Raw genomic sequence first — 20,689 nt, 5'->3', positions numbered from 1 at the left:
GGTGAGAGTCCTCACCGGAAACCACACTTGCTGGTGGCACCTTAATCATGGACTTCCAGCCTCCAGAACTGTGAGAAAATAAAGTTATGTTGTTTAAACCACTCCATCTGTGATGTTTTGTTATCGCAGCCTGAGCAAACTAAGTACCTATAAAGCTTCAGAGGATTTTAAGCTGGGGCCCATGGATAGTACTGTGTTTCTATAAAACTGTTTTAAATGTAATCATATGTAGTTTATGGATTTAGAAATATTATTCTGAGAAGGGCTCACCAGACTGCCAGTGAGGCCCATGGCGCAAAATAAAAGATTAAGAACCTCTTTATATCTTATTTGGGCAGACATAAAATAAATATATGTGGTGTCAGTGTGATATGCCTCTCCAAGTGTTTTCAACCATAAATTTTACTAGGACCTAGTACACGCTAGTCTATACCCTTTAACTATATTAATATCTGTAGATCAACATAGATATAGAAGAGGAAGACTATTATGTAGAATTTTCTAAAATATTTAATTCTACCAGATATGTTGAGTGTGAGCCACTATGTTCTAGAGTATAACTGTATATATAGGTACCATATGTGTGTACCATACGTACCATAGTATACTACATAATAAGTATTACAAATTGTTGTGAACATTATGAGGGTAATTTCAACAGGGCAACTAAAATATTATCAATAATATTTTAAAGCTGAACTGTAAGAGTCCTTCCAATAAAGCAGAGCTGCTGACGTCTGAAATGGAAACAACTCACACATTTGCAGTCAGTGCTTCGAGAAGAAAGCTAATGAATCAATGCCAATGAGCAGACTAGGAAAGTCAATCAAATATTTCTGCTGCACTAGGCGCTAGCCAGAATAAAGAATGAGTCAGTGGTTTATATACAGGTCTAAGAAACCTAAATATCATATCTGGGAGAAATCATTATCATCATTATCATCGTCATCTCCAGAGCTGAGATATCTCACAACTCCATCAACATCAAATCCTACCACCACCAAAAAAAAAAAAAAAAAAAACAAAAAACTAGTGCTTTATAAAATAAAGAATTGGGAAGAATTAAGCAAGCAGAGGCCAAGCTTTCATGGATATGCAAGTAAAATAGCTATGAAAATAGCCTTTTTGAGGGGTTTTCCTTTGCATTGTATTTGTACACAATTATATTTATAATTTACATAATTATATTTTGAAAGATGCTGCATAAGAATAGGCAATATATGAACAATACTACCAACCTTCAACAGTTCATCCTAACGACATGGAAAAAATATGGATAATATAAATAAAGGGAACTCTTATTTTATATAGTCTGTGCCCAATATCCTATTGAGTTGACTTTACTAGTTACTCTCAGACTAGCCTGCATTTGGGGAAGAGCAAATTGCTATAGAATAATAATTTTAAAAAGATGTAAAATACTAGATTAAACTAACATTTGTAGAATTCTTTATATTTTATAAACGACTTTCACACACGTTCTCTGAAGCTATTTAATAGTTGTCTATATGTGGTATACATTTTTATAAGCATGTCTATAACTAAAAGATTTAAAATTAGTTTCTTTAAAGTAAACTACCAAATTACAAATGGTTTTAATATTGATTTCTATTAAGTATATTGTTCGGTCAGATGTCCGTTTGTGTTTGTTATATTGTCTAACACTACAGTTTAAATGGACATTTACCTGAATCACTATACTGAAATTAATGCTAATTGGTATACAAAGTGCTGAAGGAGAATGGACTATTTAATTGATCTAGATGTGTAGAGGTATGCATGTTTTCAAGCATCGATTCCAAGAGATAAGAGTCATGTTTTTCTTAGTGGACAGGTAGCCATAGAGACGGGGTAGCCATACAGTGGGGACAGTTCCTGGAAGATATACCCAAACATCTGTGCCCCTTCCTAGTCCCACTGAATGGGTCCTTTAATACTTGAACCTGATTGCAAAAAATGTAGGTGGCCACCCATAGGTCTCAAAACTAGCAGAGGGAGATATATATAAAAGGACTGAGTCACGTGGTTTGTTATAGAAAGCGAAGTAACTAGAATGCGGAGGGCACACTAAGGGGTGATGGGGACAGGCCTGGGTGTGTGTGAGGTGGACAGGTCAGCTGAGTCCAGGTCATAAGAAAATTTGAATGCCAGGTTAGGGAGTCTGGAATTTGTTCAGTAGTCAGTGGGGAGCCATGGAAAGCATAAGTGGGTAACTACTTTTTAAAAAGTCAAACTTTCTGTAGAGTTTTATGACACAGATAGGAAGACTTTACCTGCCTTGTTCATCTTTGTATCCCCAGGACCCAAAAGATTGCCAGGCGCATAATAGGAATTCACTATATATTTGCTGAAAGAATGGACAAGCTTGAAGGAGCCCCTGCGGAGAAATTACGCAAGATTTAAAAGCCACTTAGGATTATTTCAAATTTGGGGGAGGCAATTTGACAATATGCACAAAGACTCTTATAAATACTCCTGTCTTTAAATCAGTAACTCTATTTATGGGACTCTGTTCTAAAGTAATAATCCTAAATGAGGAAAAGCTTTATGCATAAAATGTATTACAATATTGCTTTTAATAGAAAAAAATGGAAATAATCAGCCTAACAATTGGGAAACAAGTTACTGTGTGCCTTCCTCCTGTGGGGTATTTAATATGCTGTCACCAAAATTATGATTATAAAGACAATGTAATACCAGAGGAAAACATTTCGTTATCATATTAAGTAAATATAACAAAACTCTACCAAGATGCACAATTGAAGATAGAGTATGATTATAAATTATGGGAACGGGGAATCTCTCTCACTTAAAAGAGTTTTTTCCCGGGGTGGTAACATTTTGTTTTCTTTCTTTTCCTCTTATCCTTCTGTGTATTTTCCTGTTTTTCAAAATTACTTCATTCACTCAGCAAATATTTACTGAGAGCCCACTATGTTCCAGGCACTGCTCTAGGAACTTGGGGAAACAGCAGTGAACAAAACACAAATCCTGTCCTCGCGGAACTTACACATTTTATTTGGAGAAGGCAGAAAATTAACAAGATAAGTCAATTAAGTGGCATGTTAGATGATAAGTGATCGGCAAAAAAAATAAGGCAAAGAAAGAGAATAAAGTCAATACTGCATTTACTTTTTGACCTGGAGGGGGAAGATATTCATCCAGGTAAAAGGACCGAATTCCGAACTCGCGCAGCGGTAAGACTGAGAGCCCGGGATACGCCAGCCCTGCAGGTGACGCTGCAGCCCGGGCCGGGCGGGGCGGGTTTAGGTGGGGCGCGGGAGCGCGAGGTGAAGCGGGTCACGTGATGTGAGGGGGCGGGAGCAGGAGGACCACGAAAACACCGAGTTTGGCTCAGCACTTTCTCTCCAGAAAGGCGGGCGGAGCCGAAAACCAAACAAACGTCTTCTTAGAGCTTGGGGGCGGGGCAGGCGGGAGCAGACGGAGCCTCCAGAGCCGAAGCCTTCGCCGAGTTGGTTTTTCGGTTGCTGGTCGTTGTGGCCGAGAGGTCTGAGGTCGGGCTGAGACGTGGGGAGCAATGGCGACCTTTGTGAGCGAGCTGGAGGCGGCCAAGAAGAACTTGAGCGAGGCCTTGGGGGACAACGTGAAACAGTAAGAACTCTACGGACGCAGCCTCCGGGGTTCCGCGCGGGTGCTCCCCCAGCTTTGGGCTGCCGACCCACCATGGAGTTGTCCCCCGCGGCCGCGAGGCCTGTGCAGCCCTCGCGTAGCGGGTGGCGGGGCCTCTGGGTTTCTCGGGCCCGGGAAGGGGCCGGCGGGCAACCCCGACTCACCCGGCTGGAGGGGCCGGGCCTCCCTGGTTCCCTGCGGAACCTGGCGGGCGCCTTCGCCCGAGGCTCTGCCCTGGGTGGGGCGGGAAAAGCTAACTCCACGCCTTCACGCCCAAGGGCCTGTTGGGCGACTGCGGCCCGTGCGAGGGTGCGGAACGCGTGTGGCTGACTAGCAGCCTGGTCTGAGCCGGCACCGCGCAGGCGGCCCGCTCCCGGAGGGCTTCCTGGAGGCGGAGGCTTATTGAGCGCGGGTGTTGTGGAGGCACTGTCGGCAAGAGCGTGGACAGCAATTTCGGAAGGCAGACAGACCCTCCGGTGAAATAGTCTCGGAACACTACTGCAGTTATAATGATGATAGCAGTAGCAGACATTTACTGAACACCTTTTAAGCGCTCTAAATGTACTATCTCATCTAATCCTCACAACAGAGATGTGAGGTAGGTGCAGTTATCATTCCCGTTTGATAGATGAGAAAACTGAGATTTTGAGAGGTTAAGTAACTCTTCAAAGTCATGGCAGGATTGGGGCCCTCGCATCTGATTTCTGGCTGTGATACCTTACAGAGGGTTGCAAAGGACCCCAGAGACTCTCAGACAGGCTTTCACCCAGGTTATAGCAGGGGACCGAGTACACAGTCGGGTCAGATGCTGAAATGGCCGAGTGTAAAATCAATTACTCAATACAAGGCTGAAGTCATAGAAGGAACCCTCCAAGGTACAAGGTCGAGTTTGGAAATTTTCAAAACATTGTTATTACAATTTTATTTTTGTAAAATATAAGAAGCAAATTTTAAACGTTTAAAAGTATAAGTCTTGTGTTGCTGCTAGATGGTTTCTGTGACATTCTACATGTTTGCATTACTCAACAGATACTCACTTTGAAATGATGTTTCTGGAGGAGCAAGGTGTTTGGGGGATCTTTCTTTTTCTCCAACACTTTCTCCTTCTCATCTTTCTACTTTTCATTATGGCTGGAGATTGAAGTTACTTAACTTGGATGTCATACGTGATTTTTGGAGTTTTTCCTTCTCGTGAAATTTTGGGGTGGCAGAGTCTACTTTTCGTCCTAACAAGATAAATACACAGAATTCCCATGTAAGACTTCTTGGAACACTCATGGTCTAAATGGAATAACTAAGAACAAAATATAATTTTTAAAAATTATTTTAATATTAGGAACGTTAATAAATCAAACTACAAACACTAGAATTAAAATTTAATCATCTAATCTGTTATTTTGGCATAATTATTTAATTTTTTGTAAACATTCATTCCCAAAGATAAAATGTTCTACCTAAAGTTATAATTTAATATTCATGTTGACTTTGTCTTTTTCCTTGCTTACTTAATTAAAAATTCTTAATTATTTTAATGAGTAAAATTGACTGCTTTTACCTTCATTAATTTCTATAGCTTATTTTTGTAATACTGACAGCTAAAATTTACACTTTTTTTTTTTTTTTTTTTTTAAATTAATTTATTTATTTGGCTGTGTTGGGTCTTCGTTTTCTATGCGAGGGCTTCCTCTAGTTGCGGGGAGCGAGGGCCACTCTTCATCGCGATGCGCGGGCCTCTCACCATCGCGGCCTCTCGTTACAGAGCACAGGCTCCAGACGCGCAGGCTCAGTAGTTGTGGCTCACGGGCCTAGTTGCTCCGCGGCATGTGGGATCTTCCCAGGCCAGGGCTCGAACCCGTGTCCCCTGCATTGGCAGGCAGACTCTCAACCACTGCGCCACCAGGGAAGCCCTACACTTTTTAAGTACAAAAGACTTTTCACTCGGGTACATCTAAGATGCTTACAAATATTTGAAAGTGAATGTTTCCATGTTAAAATAAACCTGGCTTGTGTGTATAATTGATTGATTAGATGCGATGGTGAACTCTGTGATCCCACACTCCTCACACAAGTTTGGGGTCGCCAGAAATGTTGAAGTTAGCATTTCCTGTTTGGTCTTCAAAGGTCAACACTGGCTATCAAACGTTGGTCAAATAGAGCTGCCAAAGCTAAATTTGGTGCATCTTTAGCTGAATCTCCACTAACAATGCAATCAAAATATGCTTTTGTGCCAGGAACAGTTAATGGTACAGTGTTGTTCTCTATTAGTTTTTTCCATTCTCTCATTGTCTTTTCTCCCTTCTGCTCCTTGAAAAGCGCTTCTTGGTTGAACAGTCTGTGATATTGCTATACAGTAATTTCTCACATTTCCTCCATGAGTAGTTTGCTTTGGTTTGTACAACGTGACCATTTAAATGTGGTCCTTGTTCGTAGGTAAAATATATAATAAGGTGTTTAAGGAACTCAGATATGAGTTGCTTTCTATTTATGCAGTGGTCCTAATGTTCTTTATGTCAGGTTGTGTGCCCATGTCAGCTTGTAGAAAGAAATGAGCTTTGCTGGCTAACTCACTTTGTATAGTACCCAGTAGAGTTCTGGGTTCAAATGGGTGCCTAGTTTTTTGGATGATTTAGCCATATGTTATTTAATTTTCTCCAGGTATCTCAAGTGCTTCCTAGTCTGACCCATTTATACTCATCACCCATCATTCTCACCTACATAGAGGTTGACTAACTTTGTTTTTGGTATTTTTGAGGAAAACAGTCATTTGTCCATGGCTATACAGCAAGTTAATACAGGGACCAGGATTGGGGAGCGAGTCTTCAACTTGATAGCCAGTGCTGTCTATTTGGGCTAGAAAGTTTGCCACTGGAAAAGATAGACAGCATCATGTTGGCAGAGACTTGCCTTAGTTCTGGAACAAGTTCAGACACTCCAAATATAAATATATTTGCCTCTTTCTTATAAAATAGGAACACAGGGCTTTTAAAATAATGAAGTTTTTCTCATGTTACTATCTTCTTTTGTTGTATAAAATGGGATAGGAAAAGACTTCTGTTTTTCTGTGGAGCTTTATTTCATTTTTTAGTTCTTCTTTAAAAAAAAAGCAGGGGGTGGGGCATTTAAGTGTTTGCTGTTGGGAAGTTATTATTGACTATTGGGTGTGACTATCAGGTGAAACATGGTACCAGGCTCTAGAACTAACATGTTTTGTTGTTGAATGAAATGGGTCTTGGGAAGCTTTAAGACGCCACTAAAGCTACGGGTTTTCTCCAGTGTGGGGGGAAGGGGGGACGAGGTCAAAGCACAGGAACCCAGGCAATTACATATGTACTTAGCCAGACTTAAGCTAATCTGCATATGGGAGAACAGGAGAAACCCTGCCATGGGTGTAATAGGGCAGTAAGAGCATTAAACCATCTCATTTAGGAACCGCTGCTTTTTTTTTTTTCTTTTTTGTTAGAAACTCAAATGAGCATTAGAAAGTAGCTAATGGTGAATTGAAAGTGATTGTAAAACATACTAAGTAATTTTTAGCCCTGTTTCTTGAAGGAGGAGTAGCTTTCTTCAGCACGGAAACAAGGGGTGTGGATGTGAAAAGTAAAGTATTTTACTCCTGTTTCTAATAATGTTGTTAAGGTATAAAAGATTGGATCCTTTTTTCCTACTAGTTAACTAAAAATTTTTATGATTAGTGGTTGGTTTTCACTTTAAAAACCACTAAGTTTCTCATATGCTCAGGTATTTTTCTTTGTGGCAAGCTGTTTTAGAATCCCATTCAGCCAGGTTAGATTAAAACTTGAGTTCATTTGAAAGGAAAGAGGTCACCCAGAATTGGTATTAATGTCCGCTCCTCAGCCCATAAAACACATACACATTTTAAAATATAAATCTTTTTAAAAATTGAGGTGTAATTGACATTTAACTTTATATTAGTCTCAGGGGTACAACATAATGATTCAGTATTTGTATATATTGCAAAATGGTCACCACAGTAACTCTAGTTCACGTCTCTCACCATACATAGTTTAAAAGATTCTTTTCTTGTGATGAGAACTTTTAAGATCTCCTCTCAGCAATTTTTAAATATGCAATATTTGATCATTTTAATAATACTTTAAAATATAAATCTTAAGTGTAGGTTTCTGGTGAGCAGGTCTTTTAGAAGGGCAACAGCGAGAAAGGAAAGGTACAGCAGTGGTTTTTGGCTGGTTGACTCATGAGTCTGATTCTGTGACTACTGCTCAGTCCCTTTTAGGGAGGACTTTCTTCTGATGGTATTCTGACTCCTAAGTACCTTAAACAACAGAGATTTATTTTCTCACAGTTCTGGAGTCTAGAAGTCTGACATCCAGGTGTGAGCAGGGTTGTTGTCTTCTGAGGCCTCTCCCCTTGGCTCTTGCCTGCTCTCTCTCTCTCTCTGTGTCCTAATCTCTTCTTATGAGGACACCAGTCACATTGCGTTAAGGCCCACCCTGACAACTCCATTTTTACTTAATTACCTCTTTAAAGGCCCTACTTCCAAGTACAGTCACATTCTGAGGCACTGGGGGTTAGGGCTTCAACGAATGAATTTGGGGGGAACACAACTCAGTCCATAACACTAGGGAATGCAAAATTTCCTTCCTTCCCTGGGAGTTGAGGCAGATAAGGTGAACTTGGGGAAGAAGCAAAACCTGAGGTTCTTAATATTGTTTCTGCCTCTGCAGATACTGGGCTAACTTAAAGTTGTGGTTCAAGCAGAAGATCAGCAAAGAAGAGTTTGACCTTGAAGCTCATAGACTTCTCACACAGGATAATGGTAAAATAATTATCTGGGGAGTTATTTTACTGTTCTGAAGTTTTCCCAGATTTGCAATAAATTAAAAATTTATTAAAAATTTAAAAAAAATTTTGGTTTTAGTGGTGTGTAAGGTCATTTAAATAATGTGGATATTTAAAATTAAATGTAAAGAATGGCAGAGTAGGGGATATCCAAAGTCCTTAAAAGCTAGACTGAAACAGTGGGTTCCTTATGTTGTAAATATTCTGTATTTGACTTGTGACAATCTTCCCTTTTTCAGTCCATTCTCACAACGATTTCCTCCTGGCTATTCTCACGCGTTGTCAGATTTTGGTGTCTACACCAGGTAAGGGAGTAGAAATACCTCCAGGGATGTCAGTCAGTAAAACCACAGAATGCTGGGCTTACTAGACTTTCACTTCCTTTAACAGACTTGTTTGCAAATGAAATGTTCTTTGAACTGCTCAGAAGAAACATTTTATTGTGTAATACAGATTCTTCTATAGAACCTTTTTAAAGCAGGTGATTTCTCTGTCCTTTCATTGACTTTTGGTCTTTACCTCCCATTCAGCTGGGTTTAGATTACTTAAATAAATGAGAGGTGAGGAGGAGGGTAGGTGGTCAGGAGGAAGAAGCTGAGGAGTGAAGAGAGGGAATTTGGTGGTTAGGAGAGCATTTCCATAGATACAGGGAAGGTAAAGTACGTGGAGGGGAAACCACAGCATATGTTGAGAACCTGGACTTTCTCCTCTTCTTAATTAAGTGAGATATTAGCACCTGGAAGGTTGGAGCTTCAGCATGTGTTTGGCAAACTATTGGTGAAGAACAAAGATAGTGAATAGCAGCATGTTGGGGAGGTATGTGGATGCGAAGTCTGTCACTTCGACCTAAATAAATAGGTATAGACAGAATGATTTCTTTGTCCCTAATTTTTTGGAGCTTAAGTGGTACAAGTCACCTCTTTCAGTTTTATTTTAATCAGTCAAAAACAAATAACTACGTTAAAACTTTGCCTCATGATAAAGCTTATCCTGGGCTCTTGTTAAAAACTTGAATTTACAGGTACCTCTTACTGTAGATTAAATTGAATTTTTTGTTGTTTAAAGGGCCTGTGGTGATTCTGATGATCATTTATTAAAAGCCCATGTTTATCTAGAAATGACTAGTATTTTGTATCATCCCCCTCTGCTAAGCTCTGTTGTAAGATAGAGAATTCAGATGAGATCTCCTAAAGGCCTGTTCTCCACACTCAAAGAAGTCGCCATTGGTGTGAAGAATAATAAACAGTGAGCGTTTGTTTAGAGATTGGTGTTAGAGAGGGAAGGCTGTTTTCCACCCCTCACCACACCCCTCACTGCACATCCTACACTGTGTCACATTTCTAATGTTTTATTTAATTTAAATAGAAGTGGACTTTTGCCAGTTAGATCATAAAGATAATCCACTTCATTGTATAAAGTTTAATTTGATCAGAAAAGCCAACATTGTGAGGATTAGATCTTACTTTTTAGGTAGGTATATTCTAAAGTGACACACACCCAGAAGGTTCAGTGGGACGATCGGAAATAAAAACCTTGGTTGATAGGAGTCAAGGGGCTTGGGTTCAAGTTTAGGTTTTGCCACTAGCTTAGATAAATGTAGTTAATTATTGAGTGTTCTTAGCGTCCACATTTATAAAATAGAGACAGTAATGTCTACCCTGCAGGATTATAAAAAAAAAACAGATGAAAGAATATGCAAAAAGTGCTCTTAAAAATAAAAAATGCCAAACAAATACAAAGTGGTATTAGTATAGGTGGCTGATTTTAATTAAATAAAGCCTTTGATATTCTTGAATGTTTGTTGTTGGTTAAAAATAAATGAAGAAACATTGGAATTTAGAGACTATTTCTCAAACACCCAAAATATCTTCCCTTAAAATGAAATTAATATTTGCTTGCAACAAAGAGGTGATTTCTATTAAAAGTAAAGTATAGAAATAACAGTTTTTTGTACTTTAATAATTGTGGTTAGGTTGGTTACTGTTTTTCTAAGTCAGGCAGGAAGGATGATTTTAATAATGTTATTTATTGAATACTTTAACTGCAGTGCCTTAGACGCTTTACGTGCATTATCATTAATCCTCACAACAACTCTTCAGAGGTATTGGCCTCTTTTTTATATGCTAGGAAACAAACTTCAGAGGAGAGAAAACAAAACAAAATAAAAACTTACCTGAGGCCCTCTTCAGCTAGTAAGTAGAAGTGTTGGATCCAAACCAAAATCTGAGTGCTGCTGCGAAGCCCTCCTTCCTTGGGGGTCAGAGTCAGTCCTTGCCGTGCTTTGCTTCCTCACCCGAGGTATTTGGCCACTCAGCAGCAGCACTGCCTAACATCGAGTTCCATTCATCAGGGAAATCATCTAAGAGTGACCGGCCTTACCAGGTGTGATCTAGGTGTGCCAAAGACACTTAGAGTGATGGAGAAGAGGAACTTGACTTCCCAAACAGTTCTTTTTTAGCTGAGGAACCAGGAATATTTTTTCAAAGCTTTACAAGCTCATTCTTCCAAAAACATCAAGATGAAATAATGTTTTGCTAGAATGATGGGTGATTTTTTTTTGTTTCTTTTCCTAAAAAAATTCTTTGGGATATTTTTTTCAAGTGTACTGTAATGAGCTTGTATAACTTTTGATTTTTTTTTTTAACACTAAACTATATATGTTCATGGTTTAAAGAAAAATAGTACAGAGGGTCTTAGAATGAAAAGCTTCCCACTCCTAGACCAGCTTGTTCTCAGAGACAACTGCTTTTGTTTTTTGTTCTTCTTATGGGACCTCAGTGGCTCCTTAGAGTGTGCTGAAACGTCTTTCTGGATTGACTGGTTGTAAACATCTGTCTTGCCTTATTGCTCTGTGTTTTGTGAGATTTCCTCAATCCTTTCAGCCTTTCTGTCCAGTGCATTCTTTAATTCAGCAATTTTTGTAGCGTCTTCTTTGTGTTTTATGGATACCCATCTTCTCAAACTTCTCTGATGATCTGAATTAGAAATTATTCAAGTTCTTTGTGTTGCCTGAATTCTGTATCTCTAGGATCTCAGTTTTTATTTATTTATTTTTTTAGTTTGGTCTTTCTTACCATGTTAAGCTTATCATCAAATGTCTGAGAATCCGCATTTACGAATGAAGCATAAAACCTGGAGACTGTGCTTTACAGTGAGCTGACGGGAGGCCAGCCATTACAGTGAGGTTCCTCAAATGCCAGCCTGCAGAGAACTGTGCTCTAGGGTACCAACATTCATACCAGCTACCTCAGTAAATCCCAGACATTTTGTTCTATATAACTAGAGAAGAGTTCTCCATTTTCCTGTCCCTGCCACCTGTTTATACTGCACTATATACAGGAGTGAGTGGGGCTGGTTTCATGGGGCCAGGAACTGTCCATGAACTTGGAAGGGCCTGCACTTGGTTTAGTGCTGTACTGTGGTTATCTTGAAATTCTTAACTTTTGAGCAAGGGACCCTGCATTTTTGTTTTGTACTGAGTTCAGTCCTCGGGGTGAGGGAAGGGGTATGTATGGATGACTTTTCAATATAGATCTTCCATTAATCTTGTTTTTAGCTGTACTATCCCTCCTGGTTTCCACTGCGCTCACCTTCTCCAAATCCAGATTCTTTGTGGATATCTACTAGTCAGGCTTATTTACTTCCACCTATTTACCAACCTTGCCAGCTTAGGTCACTTAGCTTCCAAGTGTCCGCTTTGTTAAGTTGGCTCCTTTTTAGCCCGTCTTTGAAATCTGTTGAGATCTCATCTTGGTCTGCCACTCGTTTTCCTTTTTATCTGTGTTGTGGGCGTGTGCCGTTTACTTTTTCTACTACCATTTTCAGTAGGGGCTTGGAAGAGAGCGGAGACAAATACATGTGCTCAGGTCACCATCTTGAACTAGAAAATTCTGTCCTGCTTTTACAATACTACTGCTACTAATAAGCAGACGAACGAACACCCAGTAAACAATTAAAAATGTGAAAAACAAATTTGTCTTCCTAAAAGAACAATTTTGGTTACAGCCAGAAAAAAAATGTGATTTGAGAGAAGTTTTGTTTAGAGAAGGAGAATGAGAAGGTCTGAATTTAAGCATTTGTTCATTTTCATCATTTGAGCATTTCATACTTTTTTAGCCTAAAGTGAAAACAAACTTAGCAGTTATCAATTGTCGTTCTTTTCTCTTATGATTGTTATTTTTCTGTCTTATAGAGGGTGCTGGATCTTTACCCTGGACAGGGGGTTCTGCAGCCAAACCTGGAAAACCAAAGGGAAAGAAAAAGCTTTCTTCTGTTCGTCAGAAATTTGACGTAGGTTGTTCAGTAGATCTTGGTAACGACTGATTTAAGCACTGGTGTGATGGAACTGGCTTTAGTTTTTTAATGAATATTACAATTCTGGTAGTGAAGTTGAAAAAAAAGGACATGATTTGGGGAGAAAACGGTGTTATCATATTTGAATTTGGTAAAGAGGGCTTCAAAGATTGTGTCTGAATTTTTATTCTAGTTTGTTATTGTGTAATATTAATATTTTATCATTAGTACCTAATGATTTTTCAGTGATTCAACAACTATGCCTGTGCTCTTTTTCCTCTTAAATATCTTTGTGGAATGAATAATGTTTCATTATTATCCAGATTGAAGACTTCTGTTCCAAGGGTCCAGGAGGCCCAGAGGCCTCTGGCAGGATGCTGCTGACGCCCCACTAGGCCTTGAGCCTTCTGGGGATCCTCAGAGAAATCTTGGAGGCATTGGGCTATAAAATTTGTAAACGTTTTAGAATAACTCGCTTTTTTTTTCTGGTTTATATCCAGGGAACAAAGTTTCCCAAAAGTATCCCTTTTATAGATTTGACTGGGTATTGATAGCTTTATTTATTAACATCAACAGACATTTATTTATTTCTACCTTGGCTCTATGTTTTAAGTCAAGAATATTCGATCTGGAGGGCATCAATATCTCCAGAGAGGTATGCTTGGTTTAAAAAAGCATGTTTGATATAAAATACAGTTTTATACTTACTTGGAAAATGGAAAAACAACAAGTATTGCTTTTATAATACAAACTTCAAACAGGACAAGCCATATTCGCTACAAAATCTTGTGAGCTGGGCTTAAGCAAAAGCTACTGAGGCATATCTCCCACTGATTATGGAGAATATAATTCGGCTATCAGCATCTCCCAGAGGAAGGCTGAGGTTTTATGAGTGGAAAAGATTGGGAAAAACTATCTTTAAAAAAACTAACGACTGTGTCTTAGAAAGATTCTGTGTTGAGAATTGTTAGTAGAAGATAATAGTAAGTAAAGAGTTACACTGCCCTACATTATCTTGGAATATTTGTTATTAGATCTGTTATATTGGTTAGCTAGGTTTTTTTTTAGGGCTTTATTTAAGCATTAATTATATATTTTTACTTTCAGAATCTGCTTACTTACAAGTATACTTAAAATACTCTGACTTGTTTGAAAATAGTTTTATATCTTCTCCTTCTCCCCAATTGTTATTTTTAGCACAGAGCCGTATATTCTGTGATTACCGAGGTACTAATTGAATAGAATAAACTGCTATGCATAGTACTGTTACTCCCCATAACTCATGTCCTCATTATTACTATGTAATGGGTGTGAATCTGTGATTAGTTGTGCATGAGTTACTTTTTTTTTTTTTAACTCTTGTGGTATAGTTTTGGTGGCATTAATTTGTGGGATCTCAGGTCCAATTCATAGGTTACTTTTGTTTGCGTCTTATTACTTGCCACATAATGAATAATTTTGAAAAGTTTTCTTACCCATAGCATAGATTCCAGCCTCAAAATCCTCTCTCGGGAGCCCAGCAGTTTGTGGCCAAGGATCCCCAAGATGATGATGACTTGAAACTTTGTTCCCACACAATGATGCTTCCCACCCGGGGTCAGCTTGAAGGGAGAATGATAGTGACTGCTTACGAGCATGGGCTGGACAACGTCACCGAGGAGGCTGTCTCAGCTGTGGTGTATGCGGTGGAGGTTGGTTTGCTGGTGGCAGAAACACTCTTACACATTGAATGTGACAAGCTTGTGTGAGTTATTCAAAGTTGGTACTGCAAGAAAAGAACTAAAATATGACTCTGATCTCAGAATTGTCATCGTTGAAAGTTGTTTTCTTTAGAGGGGAGAAACATCACAATACAAACAATTGCTTTCAGTTAACAGACTAAGCTTTTCAGAAAGGTTACTTGCAACATACACTTTGGATGTTTAATTTCTCAACAAGGGGACAGTTTTTAAGCAAAAATAAAAAACAAAATGAGATTGAGAATCCTAAAGATTAAAATCACTTGATGTTGCTGTGGTACGGCATTTGAAGAGCATTATTAGACTTGGCGCCTGAACTGTGGGATTCTTGTCTCAGCACACTCTTTCATTCATTCATTTTACTCATTTAGTTACTCGACAGAACATACACTGGGCTCTAGAGTGCACAGGTACTAACTGGAGACGTTGGGTCATTCCTTCCAATTCTCTGGGCCTCCGTTTCCTTGCCGGTGCCTCAGAGATTATAATAGCTGTCTCATGAAGTTATAAACATTGAATCATAAATTGTACCATGAAGTCCTGACATGAGCTGGGCTTATTGGTAGAATTGAAACATCATCCCCGACCCCAGCACCCCTGTTAATAAGGGTAGGCTGGGACTGGTTCTCTCTCTCTTTTCGCAGACATTCTCTAACCCTCTCTTAGGTACTTGGCTCTCACAAAGGTGAAGAGATATTAAATACCTAACTTTCTGTTTATTTCCTATATATCTTTTGTTTATGTGGCTTTTGAGAGAGCCAAGGTTCTTTTTATGCAAGGGTTTTAGTAGATTGGGCACTATAACCAATATGTTCCTGATCGTGAAACATATTGTACCATTTTAAACCAAGCTTCAAGGTAGTTTGCTGCTTAAAAAAATTACTTATTTTTGTACTTTTATTTAAAGCTATCTGAACATCATTTTTGAGAGAGAGGAGCCAATTCAGAGATATAAAAACTTTAATAAATTTCAGGTAGAGCAAGCCCATCCTAAATAGAACTAAATAAAAATAGCATGTCTCCCTTTGCTCTTTTCTGTACCCTCCTGCCCTGGTATGTATGGCTCTGTGGCTCTTTAGTGAACATTCGTTTGGTTTCAGCACTTGTTTGCCTGTCTCACATCTCCATCCACTAAATGCCAATAAACATTTTTTGGTCAAAGGAAGTTTTATGGTTTGCTTTTAAAGAGGAGTTCATGCTTTTTTTTCTCTTTTTTTTCTTGTTTTTACAGAATCACCTTAAAGATATACTGACATCAGTTGTGTCAAGAAGGAAAGCTTATCGACTACGTGATGGTCATTTTAAATATGCCTTTGGTAGTAACGTGACCCCACAACCATACCTGAAGAATAGTGTAGTAGCTTACAACAACTTAATAGAAAGGTATATGAAGTTTCTTGTGATTTTTGCATCCATCCTTCCTAATTGGTTACACTACTCTTTTGTAATAGACCACTGTTAAAATTGGTTACTGGGGCTCTGTGCGTCTAAGGTACCTCTGAGAGCAGTATGGTTTTATTTTCTTAAGTTGCATCCTTGCGTGATAACTAGTGAATTCTTTTGGTACTCTTTATATTGGAAGTGAAGTTGTAGAATTTGGCTGCTGCATGCGGTTTAAAGTGAGTGCCCCCCACTTTCCGAAGTACAGTGGAGTCGTTCCCTGGGGCAGTGCGTCTGGATGCTTCCTGAGGGGCAGCACCTGACTGGTGGGGGGAGTGGGCCGGCTCTCACTCAGGAACGTGACCTGTGCTTGTTGGGTCAAGGTTGGGTTTCTTGGTGGTGGGAGGAGGAGCAGTAGATGATTCTCCAGGTCCTTATCTGGCTTTTTTAGCTGTAGCTCAAAATAGCGGCCTGTGCTGGGTGTCGTCAGGTTGCTCTTGGCATCCTCTTGTGCAGATCTGGTCTCTCAGCTCCAATCTCTGGAACCTCTCTGTCTGCACTCCACTGTGGGCTCCCAGGACCTCTCTGATGTTCTGAGTCATCCCTCTGAGATGACCTGGATTACCTTCATCCCTGTGTTGTCTCTTTTCAGGGAGAAGAGAGGTAAAGAGATGACAAGGGAGATAAAACTTCAGAGAAAAAAGTGTGATTGGGAAGGCTGGCAGGAGTGATGCCGGGGAAGAAGTAATGGGCAGGGAAGGCAGGAGGAGTGATGGTGAGGGATGTGGGGCGGGAAGGCTGAGCAGGGAGTTGAACAGAGCAGACAGTGCTGACACCATGGAGAGGCCGTGGTTCTGGTGCCTGTTTCATGGTTCTGAAGACCTTGAGACGGCTCACAGGGCTCATTTGGAAGATCACTGGTGTAAACTGGGTTCACCGTTTAGATTGCCATAGGTGAAGATTTACTTTCTCAATCTCATTCAGGCATATCTGTTTGGGATTATTTGTTCTCATTTGTGAGTCATTCTTCTCTAGAGAAAAACAAACCGAAAAGAGTAAAAGAGTGGCCCCTCGTAGCGGGTGAGCGCTGGAGCGGTGTGTGAGCCTGTGTGTGACCCTGCCGGGCCTCCAGCTGCCCTCCCCCACTGCCAGCCTGTCCCTGTGAGGCTCCTGTCTCACTGTCGGCCGCTTGTTTCTCTATCAGCGCTGCCTTTGTCTGCTGCCAGAGCCCACGCTTACGCTCCACTCGTGCTTTCGTTCTAGTTCCCTCCGCACTGTTGTTTCACCTCCTGCATGCTCTCCAAAATTGCATAGGTTATCTCCTACTGTATTACCATACAAAAATTATGTCTGACTTCCCAGCTGATGTTATATCTGGATTCTATTTTGGGAAATTGGCAAGATCTGGATGAATTTTCTCCACCCTCCATTTTTGCCTGTTGCTTTTTTTGTGCTTTATTTTATTTTCTTGTTATTTTTGATCCTGTTGTCTCCAGTATCATTTACCTACCTCTCCAAGTTGGTTGTTTCCAATTTCATTTTCCTTTAATGAAGGTCTATTATTTTTTTCCAACTAGAAGCTCTTTAAGGGCGGGGAACAATTTTGACTCAGTATCCTGACTTAGTATTTTAGCACTGTGGAGGGAGGAGGGTAAATGCAGTTGGCACTGCGTTTTATTTCCAGCCCAGCAGATGGGCTGCCTTTAAAAATTAAAATTATAGACTACTCATGTATACATTGGCTGAAAGATAATTGGATTTCTGATTCACGTTGCGATATAGTTTATAAGAAGTATTCTAGCAGCCCATCCCTGTTCTGTTTGTTCAGGTGTGTCCATCTTACTTACTGGGAATATTTCTGAAATGTTTTGCTTCCAGCCCTCCAGCCTTTTCTGCTCCTTGTGCCGGCCAGAACCCAGCGTCTCACCTGCCCCCTGACGACGCCGAGCAGCAGGCTGCGCTCCTGCTGGCGTGCTCGGGGGACACGCTGCCCACATCTTTGCCTCCCGTGAACATGTACGACCTTTTTGAAGCTTTGCAGGTAACTCTTGCCTCCTTAAGGTTCACCTAGATCTATGGATAGGTTCAGAGTTTCTTCAAGTCTACAGAGATACTCGCTAGCTTTTCCATTTCCTGGCTTTTGTTTTTCAGTTTTTATTGTTTGTTATTAAAGCCATTAATAGTAACCTAATCTTTCAAACCCCGGGCTCAAGAGTCCTTCCTAACTTACCTCCTGCATCCCTCACCTCCCCAGTGAAAGAAAAAAAATCTCCTTGTCCCCTTATTTCTATTTCAGAGCCTTGTTATTTCCTTGTTTTCGTGTTACCTGATTTGGGATTAATTAGGTTCTGGCTTAAAACTTACAGGTTTGTGTGTCTTTTGTGTGAGTGTTTTGTTGATATAAACCTTACTTTCATTTTCTATGTTGGAAAAGTAAGTATACTGAAGTATAATTGGAGACGTGCTGATTTTTTTTTAATCCCAGGTACACAGGGAAGTCATTCCTACACACACTGTATATGCTCTCAACATTGAAAGGATCATTATGAAACTCTGGCATCCAAATCATGAAGAGCTGCAGCAAGACAAAGTCCACTGCCAGCGCTTGGCAGCCAAGGAGGGGCTTTTGCTCTGCTGAATTAGGATTTGAGGGTGTGGGACCCTCAGCAAATTCATTGATTATTGAGAATTGAATGTTTTGGGGGTCCACATTTCAAGACTGAAGTGTGTAGAGTAAATATAACCTTTCCTATGGAAATGTGATAGTACATTTTGTGTTGCTACTGTGAAGCCATTAACAAATCTGATTTTAATAATGACCCATATCTCTGTATGTATGTGTGTGTGTGTTCCCAGTTATGGGAGTAGGCACTGAGAAAGTTCTGTGCCTGGAATGGTGCTGTTTAGACATCTGAGGCCTAGTATCCTGTGGTCTGCATGTGAGGTAGGTGACATTCTAGAACAAAGAAGCTGTTATAACTTAGTCCCCACGATCAGCAGGACATCTGTGTGTTTAGAGACGTCACGTATTCTGTATCTGGCAAGTCTAAAATTTCTGCTTTCCTCCTGAAGAAAGAACTGTGCTTTTAACACAGTGTTAAAAATTGGTTATCATTTTTAGTGACCAGTTTTATATATATATATATATATATATATATATATATATATATATGTATATTTTGTGACCAGTTTAATTTTTAACAGGTATAGGTAGTTGCCTAAAGATTCATTACAACTCCATAGAAAATAAGACTTAGAAATGCTGTGCTATTAGACAAAATAAAGTCCTTTCTTTAAATTAAAAACCAAATCAAAACAATCTTAGAATGTAATTAACCTTATAAAATATCTTCTCATAACTCGTTTCTTTTATAGAGTTGTTATGCCCAAAGACTTTGATTGGCAGGTTCATCTATTAATTATTCCTGTAGACTGTTTTAAGAAGTCCATGTAAACATATTGGATTTATACTTGGTAATTCTCCTATTCCTATGAAATACCTTTTTCTATACTTTCAAATGGCAGTGTTACTAATAACTGTTTGTTTCTTTAGAGATATGTTGCTTTTTAGTCAAGAGGTGTTATTGGTGGATACATTAGAATGTACAGATGGGTTTAAGTAGGTCTGAATAACATATGTATAGATATGTATATATGGTTCAATATCTGGATCTGTGTATTTGGTTTTGTACTTTAAATGCAACAAATAAACCTTTTGGGAGAAAAATTTTTTTGTTTGTTTATTAAAGTAAACATATAAGGACTACTGCCTTCTACAGAAATATGAAGAACCTTGCTTTATGAGATCTTAGCAGAGACTTTTCAAAAGAATGTACTAGATGAGAAAGATTAAAAGCAGGTTCCAATTAAGGCATGTCATTTCTTCCTCTTGTGATATGTAGGTTAAGACTAAAAAGAAAAAAACAGCCTAGTTTCAGTTCTCGGCACAAGTCTGAAAAGTCCTTTAGAGTTTTAGATAACTCAAGAATGTTTAGGGTCTGTAAGAATTTGAACTGGTATCTGACTGCGTATAGTGGTTTTGGTTTGGCCTATCCATGTATCTGAGCCTTAATGCTAAGTATGTGTTAAATTTCATGTGTTCCATAGATGGAGAGGCAGCTAGAAGCCTCAGACGTGCCCTGCTGCCCGTCGCAGTGGCAAGTTCCATAGAAATCTGTATAGCAGAGGGGCCTCCCAACAGGAAAATTCCCCACTACTCTATAGGACCTGGCCTAAATCCCTAGTTGCCTGCTCTGGTGGGACCACAGGACACCAGAGGACTCTTTTCGCCTCCCAAGTTTCGGGCCTACACTCCAAGATATGCTTTGCATGCCAGTTTTCCTCAAGCATTATTTTGTACAGTGGAGAGATTGGGTTGAGGGCCAGGCAGTCAGGTAGATAGAGTGATACTTCTTAGGATTTTTCAAGAGAGCCCCTGAGTTCAAATGCCTTGTTCCACCAAAGGTGGCCTCCAGCCGTAGCACCGCGGTCAACCGTGGGATCCTGAGTGCAGTCTCTTCTATAATTAGGTTCTTAAGAAATCATCAGTGCTTATTATCAAGCATCATTTAGAAAAATAACTATTACAAAGAGGAAAAAAGCTACTAGAAACCAGATAATTTCAGGCTTAGAATAAAGCTTAGTTTTCCTGTAGGGATTTCAGTAATCAATTGTCTTTTAGCTGTAGGTGTATCATTGTGCAAAACCAGGTTTGATAAGGCCTGCCTTATTTTCTACCAGGTACCAGAGTGCTGGCTTAGCACACATTCTTACCACCTTTGACACCCATTGCTGGGATCAACCAAGCACACAATTTCTCTGACACT

At 39.6% G+C, this 20,689-nt stretch overlaps 1 protein-coding gene across 1 annotated transcript; it reads left to right on the top strand.

Annotated features, from left to right (window-relative positions):
• Positions 1–3,472: 3,472 nt before the first annotated feature.
• Positions 3,473–19,590, top strand: TADA1 (transcriptional adaptor 1). The gene is made up of 8 exons (XM_007172456.3): positions 3,473–3,612; positions 8,337–8,428; positions 8,691–8,756; positions 12,644–12,741; positions 14,226–14,435; positions 15,715–15,866; positions 17,742–17,904; positions 18,349–19,590. The coding sequence occupies exons 1-8, from the start codon at positions 3,539–3,541 to the stop codon at positions 18,499–18,501; spliced, it is 1,008 nt and encodes a 335-aa protein (XP_007172518.1). The 5' UTR covers positions 3,473–3,538; the 3' UTR covers positions 18,502–19,590.
• The last annotated feature ends 1,099 nt before the right edge of the window (positions 19,591–20,689 follow it).

This window comes from Balaenoptera acutorostrata, chromosome 1, assembly GCF_949987535.1.
Source record: "Balaenoptera acutorostrata chromosome 1, mBalAcu1.1, whole genome shotgun sequence".
In the NCBI taxonomy this organism is placed as follows: domain Eukaryota; kingdom Metazoa; phylum Chordata; class Mammalia; order Artiodactyla; family Balaenopteridae; genus Balaenoptera; species Balaenoptera acutorostrata.
Note: the sequence above shows the minus strand (reverse complement) of the source record. Positions and strands in the feature narration are given on the sequence as shown.